Source organism: Lynx rufus, unplaced genomic scaffold, assembly GCF_022079265.1.
Source record: "Lynx rufus isolate CCGP_SWC_20201006 ecotype Redwood Valley unplaced genomic scaffold, mLynRuf1.p SCAF_12, whole genome shotgun sequence".
NCBI lineage: Eukaryota > Metazoa > Chordata > Mammalia > Carnivora > Felidae > Lynx > Lynx rufus.
The window spans coordinates 68,725,736-68,744,147 of record NW_025814826.1 but is presented as its reverse complement, the minus strand read 5'-3'; the positions used below and the strand labels follow the sequence as shown (position 1 = coordinate 68,744,147).

The 18,412-nt window shown below is 47.3% G+C and overlaps 1 protein-coding gene across 2 annotated transcripts in view; it reads left to right on the top strand.

Moving 5' to 3' along the window:
- ARHGAP39 (Rho GTPase activating protein 39) overlaps positions 1-18,412 on the top strand; it is a 109,075-nt gene that overhangs the window by 63,884 nt on the left and 26,779 nt on the right. For both annotated transcript variants that reach the window (XM_047074360.1, XM_047074359.1), the window contains exon 3: positions 1,353-1,787. In XM_047074360.1, the coding sequence (XP_046930316.1) occupies positions 1,353-1,787 (435 nt within the window). The remainder of the gene's footprint in view (positions 1-1,352; positions 1,788-18,412) is intronic.

Below are 18,412 nucleotides of genomic sequence, written 5' to 3'. Positions count from 1 at the left end.
TGAAAGAGGCCACAGAGCCTCAATGCTGCTGGGAGTACACAGTAAGTTGTGTGGCTCACGCTCTTCCCAGTACGGGGAGTCCAGTCCTGAGAGAGCGAGCCCCCCTGTGCTCCCAGCTGGAGGCCTCCAACTACCCCAGCAGTAATGAGGGTTGTGCCCATCACAGGGTTCTGGAGCAGTGGAAAGACTCACAGACACAGAACCTCCACACGGCAGAGAGGTCTGTGGCATTTAAAGGGTTATTAATTGGTGTGAAAACTGGAAGCAGAATAAAAATGTGCCAGATGTCAGCCAGACACAGCCTGATATCACACATACAGGCATTAAAATTGCCTTATTCATGGGGCACCAGGGTGGCTCAGTCGGTTGAGTGTCCAACTCTTGATTTCAACTCAGGTCATGATCTCGGGGTCATGGGATTGAGCCCTGTGTCAGATTCTCTGCTGAACGTGGAGCCTGCTTGGGATTCTCTCTCTCCCTCTGCTCCTCTCCCCTGCTTGAGTTCTCTCTCCTCTCCTCTCCCTCTCCTCTCCCTCTCCTCTCCCTCTCCTCTCCCTCTCCTCTCCCTCTCCTCTCCCTCTCCTCTCCCTCTCCTCTCCCTCTCCTCTCCCTCTCCTCTCCCTCTCCTCTCCCTCTCTCCAAAATAAAAAATAACAATAAAATGTCCTTGTTCTGAATAGCTTCAGTTTGCATACCTTGTTTTCCAAGTCCTCTTTTGCATTAAAAAACTTAGCAGGATGAAAGCTGTATCCTTGGGGTGGGTGGGGGCACCCTGGGGGCCCCTGGAGGAAATGGCTCCAGAACACCAAGGCACATCCCAGCTGGGCCCACTATAGAGACAAGGGTGTCCACTCCTGCTGCAGGCGGATGGACGGACTGAGAGCAGCCAGGCTGTGTCCAGGTTCCTCCGAGGCCAGCTTGGCACAAGACTCCCCAGAGGGCTCCTGGGGGCTGGACAGTAGTGAGCATGTGGAAAATCTGGAGTGGGACGTCAGTTTGGCTTGGGTTTCTTGTATACGTGATAGGATTTCTTGTATTTGGGAGCCAGTGGTGTGAGAAGGGGTCTGATACTGGGTGCGAGGGTCTACAGACAACCCCCCCCCCCCCGCCATTGGGTGGACCACGCAGCAGCTGGACTGTGCAGTAGCTGGGGACACAGGGGGCACCGCTTGAGGTGCAGTGGGCCTGGGGTTGGAGGCAGCCCTCTTCTCCACTCCAACCTCCCTGTCCTGGGCCAGGCTGCAGGAGCCCCTTGAGCCCTGAGGCCGGGACCCCCCTCTAGCCAGGCTGCAGGAACCCCTTGTCCACGGAAGCCAGCGTACCCCGCTGACACCCCTTTCGCTCTTTCTCAGGCTGGAGTGGGTGGAGATCATCGAGCCGCGCACCCGAGAGCGCATGTATGCCAACCTGGTCACGGGCGAGTGCGTGTGGGACCCTCCTGCCGGCGTCCGCATCAAGCGCACCAGCGAGAACCAGTGGTGGGAACTGTTTGACCCCAACACTTCCCGCTTCTACTACTACAACGCCAGCACTCAGCGCACCGTGTGGCACCGGCCGCAGGACTGTGACATCATCCCCCTGGCCAAGCTGCAGACCCTGAAGCAGAACACTGAGTCACCCCGCGCCTCGGCGGAGAACAGCCCCGGGCGGGGCAGCAGCGTCAGCCACGAGGGCAGCACCAGCTCCTCCCTGGAGCCCGAGCTGGACGCCGGCGAGAAGGTGCAGGAGCCTTTGGGGAGGGCCAGCCGGCAGGCCGCTTTCGGGGCTCTGAAGGAAGAGAGCAGCAGGTGAGGCGGGTGGGTGGCCAGACCCTCAAGTGCCAGGTGGGGCCTGAACCTCATGCAAGCAGCTGCCAGCCCCAGCTGCCACCCTTGCCCCCAGGATGCTCTCGTCTCCGTTTGGCAAGAGCCTCTGCTGGGGATGAGGAGGGCCAAGGTCTGTCCCCTGCTGGGCGGCCTCTGGAGGGATGGGGGCTGCCACGCTTGTCTTTTCCAGACAGGGTTGTCAGGAGGCATTGGGCTGGGGGCCTTCTGGCTAATGACTGTGAGATCATTGGGTTCTGTCCACTGTGGGAAGCATGAATATGGCATCAGCACCCCCCAGATGTGCCCTGTATCCCAGGTGCCCCACACCCCAGGGCCCACACCCAGCAGGCGCTGCTCGAAGCCTGGAACTCAGGGAGCCAAGTCCAGAAGGCATGGTTGGTCAGGAAGATGATGGGACGGTGTGTGCCCTGGTGACAATGAGGTGACCAACCAGGGAGGATGTAGGGTTGCGATATTGGCCTTGGAGGCCAGGCAGGGACAGGGAGGTAGCAATGGGGCAGGCAGGGCCAAAGGCCGGGCAGGCTGCTTCCACTCAAGGACAGTGGAAACCACAAAGTGACCAAACGTGGTTTATGCCTCAAGGTCCATGTTGCTCCTGTGGAAAGGATGTCCAAGGGGCCAAGGGTGGAAACAGGGCTGGTTGGCAACATTGGCAGGAACTGGACATTCCATTCCTTTGTGGCATGGTCAGGTGGGTGTGCTAGCAGATTTGGGGTGCTCTTTGGGGCCGGACAGCTAGCTGTGGTGCTCCTACATGGCTGGGGAAGATGGGGCACGTACAGGGGTCAGACCAGTGTGGATGCTGGCGCTGGGGGGCAGAAATTTCCTTCTTTCCTCCCAGGATTCTTCCAGCTGGGTTAGGAATTAAATTGACAGAAGATAGATTAACGGGAGAAAAAATAAAGTTTTATTTGGTGCACACAGAGGTCCAGTAATGAAATTGAGACCCCAGGAAATGACCAAGGCAGTAGTTCTTATATATTTTAGGCAAAGAGACAATAAATTTGTGAGGAATTGATAGGCTAAAACAGACTTTTGCAGGGTGCGTGAGTGGCTCTGTTGGTTAAGCGTCAGTTAAGCATCTGACTCTTGTTCTTGGCTCGGGTCATGATCTTACGGTTGGTGAGTTCAAGCCCCACGTCAGGCTCTATGCTGACAGCTCAGAGCCTGGAGCTTCGGATTCTGTGTCTCCCTCTCTCTCTCTGCCCCTTCCCTACTCCCACTCTCAAAATAAATAAGTAAACGTAGAAAGAAAGAAAGAACGAGAGAGAGAGAGAGAAAGAGAAAAAGAAAAAGGAAAAGAGATCTTTGGGAGCTTTGCCAGTGAGGAATTCTAAGCACAACGTGAGCTGGAGTAGTGGATTAGTGAAAACACCAACAAGGTCTATTTCTCCAGCTTTCTCAGGTATGAAGCCCATATCTCTGGTGATAAGGGTGTCTTTTTACTTCTTAGTACAGGGAGGGCATTTTTCATGTGGGAGGTTTACTTCCTGCTCTCAGGAGACAGAGGTGTGTCTGATGACCTTGCACCGGGGTTTCTCAAGTACCTTCGGTGCAAAAATAATAATCAGTTTGCCATCGTGGTACATTTTGAGGTGGCCTGCCCTGGGCCCCTGCATTGGACACACCAGAGGTCAGAGGCCGAAGAGGCAGTGGCCAGGTGGCATGAGGAGGTTCAGAGGGGCTTTTGGGGGTTGTCCCCAGAAAGTGGCGCTTCCGCTGGTGAGGTTGAGGAACCCCAGGGATGAGCACTGTGGAGAAAGCAGACGGGTGCGTGGGCTCCACCTCTGGCTCCCTGTGAGGCCCACGCTGTGCAGCAGCCCAAAGGCCTGCCTGAGTTCTCTCCGACCCAGCAGCTCCAGCAGCCTCTGGGCTCATCAGATAAAGTCTCACTTTTATTGGATTGTGGTGCTTTTGAACTCTTTATCCTATTGGTTGCTGCCTCATCTCTGTAATTAGGTGGACAGATTGGATTCTTTTTAGGATTCTGTTCACAAATGTGTCTGTCACCCACACTCTGGGCACCGACTGGAGAAGCGGGCCACCCTGCTCTGCCCTGCACCCTGCTACCTGGGGGCCGGAGTATCCTTTCCAAGTTCCTTGGATGTTCTGTGGGGTTGTGGGGTTACTGGGTCAGTGTGGGGCCAGGATTTCTACAAGAAGCCCCCTTTGATTTGGAGTACAACTGTGTTGAGTTTATGGATCAGTTTAGGGGAAATGGGTGTCTCCATTGTCTTGTCTTCTCCCACGTTAAGATGGTATGTGTTACACTTCTCTCCACAAAGGGCTTGCATGTTTTTTAAGGTTTATTTCCACATGCTTTGTCTATTTTATATTTCTTTTTTCTTTGTTTTTTTGAGATGTTTATTTATTTTTGAGAGTGAGTGAGAGTGGGGTAGGGGCAGAGAGGGGCGGGGGCAGAGGATCCAAAGTGGGCTCTGCGCCAACAGCATCAAGCCTGATGTGGGGCTCGAACTCGTGAACCACAAGGTTGCGACCCGAGCCGAGTCGGATGCTCAACCGCCGAGCCACCCAGGTGCCCCTACATTTCTTTTTAAAGTCCTGCTTGGGGTGCCTGCATGGCTCAGTCCGTTAAGGATCTGACTCTTGATTTTGGCTCAGGTCGTGATCTCATGGTTTGTGACATCGAGCCCCGCGTCAGGCTCTGTGCTGACAGCACGGAGCCTGCTTGGGATTCTCTCTCCCTCTGCCCCTCCTGGACACTTGTACGTACACTTGTTTTCTCTCTCTCTCATCTCTCTCTCTCTCAAAATAAATAAACTTAAAAAGTAAAAATAAAAAAGTCCTGTCTTCTCCTCATTCCTGGTGCATGCACACAGATTGTTACATAGCAGTCTTATTTCTGGGCTCTTGCTGATCTAACACCAGGCCTGGCCTTGTCCCAGCGCTCAGGCTGCATACCTGTAATGCTGTGACACTGTCAGGCACAGAAAGCCCACCTTCTACTGTCAGGTTCTTTACTGTGAGAGGATGTACCATTTTATCAAGTATTCTTTTTGAGTCTATTGATACCAGTGTTATAGGTTGAACTGTGTCTTCCCCCAAGGGAAGTCCTAACCCCCAGGACCCCAGGATGGGCCCTTATTTGGAAATAGGTCTCTTCAGATGTAGTTAGTAGAGTTGTGATGACGTCACATTGGAGGAGGGTGGGCCTTAGGTAGGACCCGTGTCCTAGTGAGAACAGAGACACGAGGAGAACACCCTTGGCAATGGAGCCAGAGACAGACGGATGCGTCTGCAAGCCAGGGGACGCCCAGGGTCGCCAGCACCACCAGGAGCCAGAGAAAGGCCGGGAGTGGTCAGAAGGAACCAGCCCTGCCCACAGCTAGAGCTTGGACTTGCAGCCTCCGGAACTGGGAGAGAATGACTTTCTGTTGTTTTAAGCTGCCAGTTTGCTGCGCTTTGTTACAGCGGGCCCGGGACCCAGCCGCAGTCCGCATTTAATTCTATGTTTCTTGCGTTCCTAGAATACCCGGTCTGTGTCATTTTCAAAATAGATTCAGATTGCTAATATTTTTTTGAGGCTTTTTCCCTGTGTTGATAGGTAAAACTGGCCTGTACTTTCCTTCTTGTGTGTTTGGGAGCGTGTCCTCTGAAACGCCCTGCTTCCAGGTTGTCTGGCTGCACACTTACACACCACCTGGGCCTGTGGCTGTGTGAATACGTTTTTAACTACTGATTCGGTGTCTTGAATATGCACAGGAATATGCAGGTTTTTTGACATCTCAAATCCAATTTTATAAAGTGTTTTTTTTTTTTTATATTTGAGAGAGAGAGGGCGCAAGTGAGCGAGGAGGTGGGGGGGTGCAGAGAGAGAGAGAGAGAGAGAGAGAGAATGAGAACACCATGCAGGCTCCACACTGTAAGTGTAGAGGCCAGTGTGGGGTTTAAACCCATGAACCTTGAGATCATGACCTGAGCCAAAATCAAGAGTCAGACACTTAACTGACAGAGCCACTCAGGTGTCCCCAATGGTAGATCTTTTCTGACTTAAAATTTTTTTTAAGTAATCTCTACACCCAACATGAGACTCAATTTCATGACCCCAAGATTAAGAATTGCACGCTTCACTGACTGAGCCAGCCAGGTGCCCAAAATATTTCTGATTTTAATTAAGATTTCTTCCTTGACTTGTTCATAACTTACAAATGCCTTAATTTTCAAAACTGTAGGGTTTCTTGTTCTTTATTGCCAACTTAATTTCATTTTGGTCAGAAAGCATGGTTTTGTTTTTATTTTTGTTTTTGAGACTTGCTGTGGCTTAAATCCTGAATTTTTGTAAATGATTTTACAAAATTTCAAAATAATTTCAAAAATATTTTCTTTTCCGTGTTTGTTAGGTCTAGGGTTCGTTAGATCAAGTCTGTTGTTTGTGTTGTTGTTGTTGTTTAAGTTTATTTATTTATTTTGAGTGATAGGGGCAGAGAGGGAAGGAGAGAGAGAGAGAGAGAGAGAGGGAGAGAGAGAATCCCAAGCAGGCTCTGCAGTGTCAGCACAGAGCCAGATGCGGGGCTTGAACCCACCAACCATGAGATCATGACCTGAGCCGAAATCAAGAGTCGGCCACTTACCCAGATGTGGCTCAAACACATCAAATCTGTTGCATCGGTCCAGTTTCTTGCTGATTTTTTGTCTGCCTGATGTATCACTTCTGAAGAGGTAGATTCGCCTGTTTCTCCTTTTAATCTGTCACTGCTTCCTCTGTGTTGAAGCTGTGGATTGCACATGAATTCAGGACTGTTACGTTTTCCTGGGGAATTATTCCTTTAGTCATTATGTCATCACGTTTTTGCCTTGAGTTTGGCTTGCTTTGATCCTGGCATAGCATTGCTGTTTCTCATTGGTTGGTATTGGCCTCTTAACATCATTCCCCAAACTACTACCCTTTCCTTATACTTTGAGTGCGTTTCTTCTAAATAATGTATAGCTGTTGGGTTTACTTGACACCTACCTGCCTTTGGTCTGACAGGATGATTGCCGTTCTGTTTACTTAGATCACTGACACAGCAAAAGGATTTAGTTTATCATCTTTGTGTCCTTTCAGGTATGTGTTCTTCACTGCTGCCCTCTCCTCCCCCGGTTGTCCCCATGCTGCTCCCACTCTGTGCACCTGGCATGCGTCTTGCGGGTCCCATGTGCTCCTGTGACGTGTGGGCCGTAGGCTGGGTGCCTTCTTCATGGGTACTGCTTTTCCAACCACTGATGGCGCTGCACCCGCCCCTGCCCCTCCACTGCCGGGGTCTGGGTGGGGGCCCCGGGGTCTGTGCAGCAAGGCCACCAGCAGCCCCGGCACCGGGCTTCAGTTGGTGGGGTGGGGAGCGTCTCACCAGCACTTTGATTTCTGTTTCTTCTTTGCCTCTGATTCTTATTCTTTCTTCTTGAGTTCATTCGCCTCTTGAGTTTTCTCTTGTGTTTGTTGCTTATTTGTTTTTGCTCATTTTCCCACTGGCGTTGCTGGCTTACTTTCTCTGTTAGTTTGCAGGAGTTCCTGTGTTCCTGATATCAATTCCTCATTGCTTTTAGATACCATGAGTGTCCTGTCCTCTGTCACCTGACTGCTAACTGGTCCCTGTGTCCTTTCGATGCAACCAAGTTTGTTAGTCTTTTGGCCTAGTGGTTTATGCTTTTAACGTTTTATTTAAAAAGTTCTTCCTTGGCCTACATCCAAAGGTACTCCGTTCCATGTCTTGCATTTTCCTTACAGTTTATCTTCACATTGAGACCTGCATCTGCCTGGAACTACTTTCCTGGGGGGAGCTACTTTCCTTCTCATCTCCAAAATGCCCAACTTTGCCCCAGACCACAGTCACGCCTGTGTGTCTGCTCACATCAGCGCCCCGAGCCCTGGGTGGTGAGGAACCCCCTTCTCTTCTTGATCTTTAAGACTGTCTTAGCTGGGGGCACCTGGCCAGCTCAGTCGGTTAAGCATCTGACTCTTGATTTCGGCTCAGGTCATGAACCCAGGGTTGTGGGTTGGAGCCCCATGTCCGACTCCGCGTGGAGCCCACTTGATCTCTGTCCCTCTCCTGTTTGCACTCACACACGTGCTCTCGCTCACTCGCTCTTTCTCAACAAAAAAAAAAAGACTGTCTCAGTCTCAGCTGGTTATGTGCCTTACTTTCGTCATATAAATGCTACAGAAGATCCAGGGGGCGTTCTCATTGGACCCATTGACTTGCGTTCTGAGGAGTGCTGACCCCTGACAGGTAGCCGGTCCCCCGTGCCTGCAGGGCCACTCAAGAGGTCTGTGGTCTCTGGTTCCCAGCCGCTTATATTTGCTGCTGCTGAGTGAGTAGTTCCTAAGTTTGTGTCCCCTCATGTTTGGCTGTTACTATTACAGAGAACTAGTAGACTGCCTTTCTCTTTGGTTTTGCCTTTTACTAGGTTAAGTAGATTTGGTTTTATTTTCCCTTCTGTCATGTATCTTACTATTCCACGGAATTTTTCTTCCGTGGTTGTACTTAAAATGTTTGTGGGCATGTGGGACTTACCAGGACTCTGCAGCCAGTGTCTGCCTTGGCCACAAGGTTCCCAACCCCAGGAGGCCTTCTTTCTTTTTCAGTTAGCCCCTGTGTAGATTTGCCCACTTTTCTGTTTCTTTGCCCATGGTTCCTTCTTACCTCATTCTTCTTTAGATAGTTCTTTCCTTTCTCCTCTGTAAGGACATGTTAATGGTAAATTTGCTGTCTTGATCTGATAGAAAATATACCACATTTTCCCTCATTTTTGAGAGTTAGCTGAATCCATGCACGTCAGCCGGGACATTGGCCCCATCTCCTCTCCCCAGGGCTGGCCGCCTGCCTGAAACTATGCTGGCTCATTACCAGCCACCACTTCTGTTCATGGCAGGTAAGAGCAATTCTGTGGTGAGGGTCCAGACGGTTTACACAGCAGAATGTCATCCACTAAAAATCTCCTTGTTTTCAACCAGAAGCAGCTGTCACACAACTCCCAGAGGTATTTTCCCTCTGGGTGCCACGTTTGAACAGAAGAGCCACGCTTTTATGTGGTGGCTGTGCCGCAGGACAGAAGGTCACATGCACAACTTCAGTGCACACACTTACGGATGCACACACATGTGCTCTCACACAACACCCCACGTATAGCTGTTCAGGTGTCTCGGTTTAGGGTGCAAATCAGATTGGGTGCAGTTGGACTGGACTGCTGTGTTGGGTACGTTTGGGGAAGGGCTGCGAGAGCCTCCGGGCTGCTGGAGTTCGAGGGTGCAGCAGAGCCCTAGGCTGTGGTCCCTGCAGCGTGGGGGGCATGGGGGGCTTCGGCTGCTTCTGGGTCTGGGGGTGTACAGTCTGCAGGTCCCGACCCTGCTCCCCCAGAAAGAGGGCCCTGCCAGCCGCCCCCCCCCCCCCCGCCCCCAGCTCTTCTCCCAAGGGTCACCATGCTCAGCAGCTAGGCTGCCCCGGACCTGGCTGTACTCAGGTGAATCTTGTTTTAGTCTCCGAGAGTGTAAATTTATTTAGCTTCTGTTACATATTCTAATCATTATATTGTGTCTAAGGAATAACATCTAAAACGTCTGCATTCTAAAATTTATTGGGCTTTTTTGTTGTATAAGTGATAATGCAATTTGGAAATATTCTGTGGAGACTTGAAAACCAGTGTTCCCAGAGGACCTCAGTGGCTCAGTTGGTTAAGTGTCTGACTTTGGCTCAGGTCATGATCTCACAGTTTGTGGGTTCGAGCCCCATGTCGGGCTCTGTGCTGACAGCGCAGAGTTTGTTTAAGATTCTCTCTCTCCCTCTCTGCCCCTCCCCTGCTTGTGTTCTCTTTCTCTCAAATAAATAAAAACTTTCAAAGAAAAAAATAGTTTTCCTAGTTTACGAATATGAAATCCCATGTTCATTTATGCATTTTCACTGCATCAATGACTTATTTTTTCCTTTTGATGTCACGGGCTGGGCCTCAAGGCCCTATGGGCGCCTTGTTCTGCCTGTGCAATTGCAGCTCTGTGTGCTTCTGCCCTGTGTTAGCCAGTGTGTCAGATTTAATTGTGTTACATCTTCGACATTGAATATGTCCTCTGTCGTCAAAAAAGGACTTTCCTGGGGGCGCCCTGGTGACTCAGTCAGTTGAGCGCCTGACTCTTGATTTTGGCCCAGGTCATGATCCCAGGTTCATGGGTTCAAAAATGCCCTGTGCCAGGCTCTGAGCTGAATGTAGAGCCTGCTTGAGATTCTCTCTCTCTCCCTCTGCACTTCTCCCCTGCTCTCCTGCTCACTCTCTCTCTCTCAAATAAAAAAAGATTTTCCTTCTCATGGAATCCCCTTCAGGTGATGCTCTGGCATTGCTCTAAATCCTTTCTGTTTACTTGTTTGTGTTTGTAGTTTTGCCCTTTTTTTGTTTTGTTTTGTTTTGTTTTGTTTCAGTTTCCCAATTAGCTTTGGTTAGGACTCTCTCGAGCATCATGTGTGGATTTTATTATTTCGCCCAGTATAAGATGCTGTCCTTTTGGGGCGCCTGGGTGGCGCAGTCGGTTAAGCGTCCGACTTCAGCCAGGTCACGATCTCGCGGTCCGTGAGTTCGAGCCCCGCGTCAGGCTCTGGGCTGATGGCTCAGAGCCTGGAGGCTGTTTCCGATTCTGTGTCTCCCTCTCTCTCTGCCCCTCCCCCGTTCATGCTCTGTCTCTCTCTGTCCCAAAAATAAATAAACGTTAAAAAAAAAAAAAAATTTAAGATGCTGTCCTTTTAAGGCAGGATGCTCAGGGCCCAGCCTCTGTCACCCCATGTGTGCTTCTGACAGCTGTCTTCAGCAACCCGTGTTGGTTTTCATTCTCTCTGTTGGTGTGGAGTGTTTGTTGGCATGTGTGTGTCACTTTTGCCATAGTTTGAATGGCATCCGTCCTTTTTTATTCAAGGATATCATTACAGATTTTTATTCTTGTTGAAAACAAAAGAATTTTGTGCTTTTTAAAAATGTTTGTTTATTTTGAGAGAGAGAGCATGCACATGCATGAGTGGGGGCGGGGCAGAGAGTGGGAGTAAGAGAGAATCCCAGCGCAGAGCCCAGTTCAGGACTCGAACCCACGAACCCTGGGAACATGACCTGAGCTGAAATCCAGAGTCTGACACTTAACTGACTGAGCCACCCATGCGCCCCAAGAATTTTGTGCTGCTTAATCTTTTTTTTCCCACTAATTTACTGAAATTCTGAAATTAACCTCTGCCCCATCCATCTCTTTCAATGAAATTCTTACAAATGTGCCCTTAATAACAACAGATCAAGCCATATGAATCAAGGACATTTGACCTCCGTGATGGGGCATTGGGTCAGGCGCTCGGTCTTGCCTGCCCATAGCCCGCCTGGATGCTACATCTCCCCTGCCCCCTGCAGAGTTCTGGAGCCAGGTTCTCCCGGTGGAGCCTTGAGGTTGGCCTCGCTGTCCTCTCAGTCCATCAGTTTTGTCTGCTTTTTTGCTTTTAACCTTGGTTGTTGCCGAGAGGGAAAATGACTCAGCTGTCCACCCAGTGGGCCTTTGATACAAGTTTTATGTAGACTTAGATTTCCACTTTGATTTTTGAAAAGATGCTCCTCTTCCCAGAGGGACAGAAACAACCCCTCAACAGCTTTGCTTCCTGAGGTAGAGGTTTTGGGGTGAGGCAGGTGTAGATTTTTCTTTTTCAAATTGGTGGTAGTTTGGGGCGCCTGGGTGGCTCAGTTGGTTGAGCGTCCGACTTCGGCTCAGTTCATGATCTCGCGGTCCGTGAGTTCGAGCCCCGTGTCGGGGTCTGTGCTGACCGCTCAGAGCCTGGAGCCTGTTTCAGATTCTGTGTCTCCCTCTCTCTCTGACCCTCCCTCGTTCATGCTCTGTCTCTCTCTGTCTCAAAAATAAACGTTAAAAAAAAAATTAAAAAAAAAAAGAAAAGAAAAAAATTGGTGGTATTTTTACTGATCTTTCTTCCCCCCCCCCCCATTATGAAGAAACAAATTTTCACAAAAACCGTTGAAGTAGTCCAGGAAAGCATAATGAAAAGACAAGATCCCGCTCAATGTTACGATTCTGACCTCGTTTCTTCTCAGAGGGGGAGGTGACAGGCATCAACAGCCATGTGTAAAGCATGCATTTTGATACGTGTTGGTGTGTGTGTGTACTTGTGAGACTGCACAGTCGTGCTTGTGCACATGCTGTGGGCCACGAGAGTCTTCTTTCCCTCGTCACCCCAGCCCTTCTTGGTGCTGCCACTCACTCCCAGGGAGCCACCGATCTGCCTGGTGTTATTATGGAGCAGTTTGTGTTCTTCAGGTGTTTATATAAATGGAATCAGACAGCATGGACTCTTTTTTGCCATCTTTCACTCGGTGTAACTGTCTTGAAAGTCATTACATATGTCAACAGCTCATTGCCTTTTCAGTGCTGAATAGTACTCCGTTGTGTGGGCCCTCCTCCTTGAGATGGCATTTCTGTTGCTTCCAGGTTTGGCTGGTACAAATAGAGCTGCTGTGGGCATTAAGGTAAATACCTGCGCACACACACGCTTTGATTTCTCACAGGCAAATAAATGCCCAAGCACGTTGTGTGACCCTGCAGTGCGGTGCACAGACATTTACCACTGTTGTGTCCTCTTGACGAACGGATCCCATTATCATCACGCAGTGCTCCCTGATGCCTCGTAGTGCTCTTTGTCCCAAAATCTGTTTGTGTTAATACAGGCACTCCAGGTTTCTTTTGAAGTGTCACCATGGTATCTCTGTTTCCAGCCTTTACTTTTAACCTGTTGTTATGCTTTTATTGTAGTTTTCTCTCAGGCAGCACATTGTTGCGTCCTGCTTTTTTTTTTTTTTTTTTTTTCATTTTTTTTTTTTTTCCAACGTTTATTTTTTTTGGGACAGAGAGAGACAGAGCATGAACGGGTGAGGGGCAGAGAGAGAGGGAGACACAGAATCGGAAACAGCCTCCAGGCTCTGAGCCATCAGCCCAGAGCCTGACGCGGGGCTCGAACTCACGGACCGCGAGATCGCGACCTGGCTGAAGTCGGACGCTTAACCGACTGCGCCACCCAGGCGCCCCTACGTCCTGCTTTTTTATACAGTCTGTCTTTGCCTTTTATTTGGGGATTTAGACCACTCACATTTAATGTGATTATTTGTTTTTTGTTTTTTAATTTTTTCTTAATGTTAATTTATCTGTGAGAGACAGAGAGAGAGCATGAGCAGGGGAGGGGCAGAGAGAGAGGGAGACACAGAATCGGAAGCAGCTCCAGGCTCCAGGCTCTAGACTCTGAGCTGTCAGCATAGAGCCCAACGTGGGGCTCAAACTCATGAACCATGAGATCATGACCTGAGCTGAAGTCGGACGCTTAACTGACTGAGCCACCCAGGGGCCCCTTAATGTGATTATTTGTATGGTTAGGTTTAGATATGTCATCTTGCTTTTTTTTTTTTTTGGTCCTCTCTGTTCTTTGCTTTTTTGGTTTTTTTTCTTCTTTGGGGTTAATTGAACATCTTTTAAATTCAGCTTTATGCTTTGCTTTTTACTCTCTGCTATGTTTTTAGTTGCTGTTTGGGGGTTTATAGTGCATATTAACTGATCAGACTGGGCCTTCAGGCAGTTTGTAATACATCACTGCACCTGTGGTGTGAGAGCCAACAACACACTCCAGGCTTCCTCCTGGTGCTGTCATAGGTAAACCACTTAATACGCTCATTATTTTTGCTTTAAGCAGCCAGTTATGTTTCAAAGAGATGAAAATAAAAGGAAAACATTTCTTACATTAACATCTAGTTACCATCTCCAGTACTCTTCACTTCTGTTGTAGATTTTTACGTGGTTGATTGACCTCCTCTGCCCGAAGACTTCACCAAACATTGCTTGTAATGTGAGTCTGCTGGTGATATCTTCTTTTACATGTGTATGTCTTAGAAAGTATTTCCCTCTCATCTGTGAAGCGTGTCCCTGCTGGGTCTCAAATTCTTGGTGGACGGTGTTCCCATCTTGCCACACTGCCCTCCTCAGTCGCGTCACTTCTGGTGAAAGGTCTGTCCTCTTCCTCACTTTGTGTCTGGACAGATCGTGTCCTTTCTCTCTGCTTCTTTTAAAATGTTCTCTGTTGCTGGTTGCAAGCAATTTATGATTTGCCTTAGTGTAGTTTTCTTCATGTTTCTTGCTCAGGGTTCATGGGGTTTCTTGGACCTGTAGGTTTATAGTTTTCATCAAGTTTGGGAAATGTTTGGGTTTTTTTTCCTCAGATATTTTTTTTGATCATCCCTGCAGAGCTCCAATCATATGTAGAGTACGCCTCAGCTCACTGATGCTCTCGAATTTTCTTTATTTTCTTTCTTTCCTTTTAATCTTTGTTTTCTCTCTGTTTCATTGGGTAGTTTATACTATTATGCTTTCAGATTTGCTAATCTTGGGACACCTGGGTGACTCAGTCAGTTGAGTGCCCCCCTCTTGATTTTGGCTCAGGTCATGATCCAAGGGTCATGGGATCGAGCACTGTGTTGGGTGCTGCACTGAGCATGGAGCCTGCTTGAGATTCTCTCTCTCTTCTTGCTCCTTCCCTGCTTGTGTGCGTGCATGTGCGTGCGCACACACACACTCTCTGTCTCTCTCTCAAATAAAAAACAAGAACAAAAAGACAAATCTGCTAATCCGTTCTTCTGCAACGCCTGTCCTGTTGTTAAGCCCTTCCAGTGTGTTCTCCATTTCAGATATTGCAGGGTTCTCTGGAATGTAGATTGAGACTTGTTATCTATTCCTTCTCTCTGCTTACCATGTTTGGTCCTTTTTTAGCCTTTGAACATATGGAATACAGTTTTAATAAGTCGTAACATTCTCGTTACTAATTCTGTCCTCTGTGTCAATTCTGGGTCAGCTTTGATTGATGGATTTTCCCCTCACAGTTCATTTTGAGAGAGGGGCTGCTCCTGAAGAGGGAGGGCTCTTGATGTGCTCAAGGAACAGCAGGAAGGCTAGAGGGGCTGCTCAGAGGAATCATAAGGAGTTGCTCTGCCCTACCTTCCAAACCAGTTGTAGGTATTCATCTGTTGTGGCTTGTGATGAGATTTTACATACTTCATCTTTGAAAGTTTCTTTCTACACTGGTGGTTACTGCTAAATGCTGATTATCAATCCATGAGCATCACTTGGAAGGCATTTATCAAATTCTCTTAGGGGCACCTGGGTGGCTTAGTCAGTTAACCGTCCGACTTTGACTCAGGTCATGATCTCCTGGTTTGTGGGTTCGAGCCCCACGGCCAGCTCCGTGCTGACAGCTCAGGGTCTGGGGCCTGCTTTGGATTCTGTGTCTCCCTCTCTCTCTGCCCTTAACCCACTCACATTCTGTCTCTGTCTCTCAAAAATAAATGTTTATTTATTAAATAATGTTATTAATTAAATAAAATAATTAATTTTATAATTTGATGTTATTAATTAAATAAAAATGTTTATTAAATAATAATATTATTAAAAATAATGTTTATTATTAAAAAATTCTCTTAGATTCTCCTCTTGATATTTGCCTTTTAGTGTGCCCTTACATTGCAGATTAATAACTCCTACTGCAAGTGTTTGGAAGCTCTTCAGTTACACAGTAAAGTAGGTTTTGAAATAGGGAAATTTCGTCTGCACTGGCACTTACATGAGGTCTGGAAGTCCTGCTGGAACTATAGTTTGATACTGGAAAATGTGTGATCTGGCTCGAACCCCCTACGGTTCCCCCACTCACTGCCCCTTGCGCCTTAGCACAGCGGCTTCATTTCTGTCCTGGAGGGTGCCACACTCTTCCTCCTTGAGGTTCCTCTGCCTGGTCTCTTGTTTGCCCTGTTCACTGCCCAAACACGCCTCCCAGAGAGCTGCCTCTGACCTCCCTCCCTGGGCCTGCTCCATGTCTGGGTCCTGCAGATGCCTGAGGATCTGGTTCATTCTGTGTTGGCCCCACACTGAGGGCGAGTTCTGTGGCAGCAGAAATGTGTCTGCCTTACCCATCTTGTGTCCCTGCCCCCAGCCCAGGCCCCACATGGAATGCTTCGGCAGCAGTCTGGAGGAGAGGTGAGCCCTGGGTACCGGTGGCTGGAGTTAGAAATGGAAAGGAAAATGTCAGAGTCCCTGAAGGCCCAGGGAAGTGTGACACCATAGAATTCAAAAGGAGGAGGTCTGAATACCTCCAGAAGGTAATGGTGCCATCCTGGTGGTGGAAAAACTGTGTTGGCTTTGGCTTTGAAGAAAAAAGAACTGTGTGTCAACCTGGCCTGGGTACAAGTGACAAAGCCACAATGAGCACAGGAACATACGGGTTATAGCTGCAACTCGGGCCAACCACCAGGTGCTCCCAGCTCTGCGGGATCTCTGTCGGCTTTTGGTGGCCAGCCGGAAGGAGGAGGGATGTACCAACTGAGGTAGATACATGTATAGACACCTTACAGATGTGTTTGCGCACATCACTCTTCATGTTTCTAGCTTTTTGTTCTGTAGCATGATTACATGTTAGGAAATACCACCAGCATTTGCCGTTCATTTATTCAACTTCAACTTCTATTCATTTATTCTCACATTTTTATGGGCGCCTAGGTGGCTGAGTTGGTAAAGTGTCTGACTTCAGCTCAGGTCATGATCTCGCGGTTTGGGAGTTTGAGCCCTGCTTCAGGCTCTGTGCTGACACCTTGGAGCCTGAGGCCTGCTTTGGATTCTGTATCTCTCTCAAAAATAAATACACATTAAAAACATAAACTAAAATAACATTTTTATTACAGAAGCAATGCACATTAGTTGTAGAAAGTACATATAATTACATGGAAGAAAAATTATAAAGCCCATTAAATGCTATGTATCAGTTTTCTGGCATTTACCTTTGCAGTTTTGTTTTCTTAAGTTATTTATTTTGAGAGAGAGAGAGAGAGTGCATGTGCATGAGTCAGCCAGGGACACAGAGAGAGAATCCCACACAGACTCAGTGATGTCTGTGCAGAACTTGACGGAGGGCTCAATCTCACAAACCATGAGATCATGACCTGCGCTGAAATCCAGTCAGACACTTAACTGACTGAGTCACCCAGGCGGCCCCCTTTGCAGTTTAAAAAATAGTACAACAGCAGAAGGGAAGCAAAAATAATATAAAAACAGGGAGGGGGATGAAACATAAGAGACTCTTAAAATACGGAGAACAAACTGAGGGTTGCTGGAGGGGTTGTGGGAAAGGGGATGGGCTAAATGGGTAAGGGGCATTAAGGAATCTACCCTTGAAATCATTGTTGCACTGTATGCTAAGTAACTTGGATGTAAATTTAAAAAATTAAATTAAATTAAAAGAATTTGGAAAAAAAATAGTACAACAGTATTTCCACAATTGCATTCTGTTTCTCAGTATGAACAATACTGAGTGAATATGAGTTCCCATTGCTAGACACGTGATTTGTTTCCAATGTACTTGCTAAGTATGAAATTTTTAATTCCTGTTTACTAAATTCTTATATACGTTTAGGTCAATATTTGTGTTTTCTGCTGCATTCCAGAATCTGTGTAGTTCTCTACCAGTACAGTACTGTTTTAATTATTTGCCTCTATAATATTGTTTGTATCTAATGGTAAAAATTATTACTCCCATTATCATTTCTGAACTTTTTCTTAGTTATTCTTACATGTTTATTTTTTGGGGTTAACTTTCCAAACATTTTAAATTTTAAAATTTTAAAAACATTTCTTTCTATTGGAAATGTTATAGGATAGAATACATTAAATGTATTAACCAATTTAGAAGGTATATCTTCATAATTATTGAATTTTCCAATCCAAGGAAATTTGTATGTATTCACATTTCTTTAAGTACCTCATATATTTATAATTTTATTCATACTGACCCAACATACTCCTTTTTAACTTAATTCCTGGATTTTTAGTTTCTTTCTGTGGTGGTTATTGCTGTGATGAAAATGAACTTCTTTCCTAACCAGTTTCTGCTGAAACACAGATACTCGTCTCTCACTTCATGTGAGTGATACAACATTACAATCTCCCTAATCCTTTTGGTAGTTTTTCCCATGATTCCTTTACTTTTTCTAAGTTCACAACTAATGACAATTTTCTCTTTTTCAAATATTTAAATCTCTTTTTTTTTCTTGTCTTTACCGCACTGACTAGCATTTCCAAAAGTACGACATACTGGCGGTAAGAGGACATGTTCTTATTCTGACTTTAATGAGTATGCTTTCAGCCTTTTACTACTAAATATTATGCAGGCCTTGAGTTTAATATGGATATTCTTGATAAGGTTAAGTAAATTTTCTTTTACTTCTGGGTTACCGAGATTTTAAATCATAACTAGACATTAATTTGCCCACATGCCTTTGAACATCTGCCAATATAATCACCCACTAATTTCTTTCCCAGATAATGAGTGCCTGTTGTGCTCCACACCCCCACTCTTAAGAAGCTTATCATCCCAATGAGAGTATTTCTAACCCTGCTTCTTTCTCAGGTCATCTAGCCAAAGTCTCACTAACCCCATCACCATAGCCTTAGAGTAGAAGCCCCAGTTCCAAGTCATCTAAGCCCCTAACATCCAAGATGGAGCAGTCGAAGTCTTTGTCTGTCCTCCAGCTTCTGGAAGGGGCCA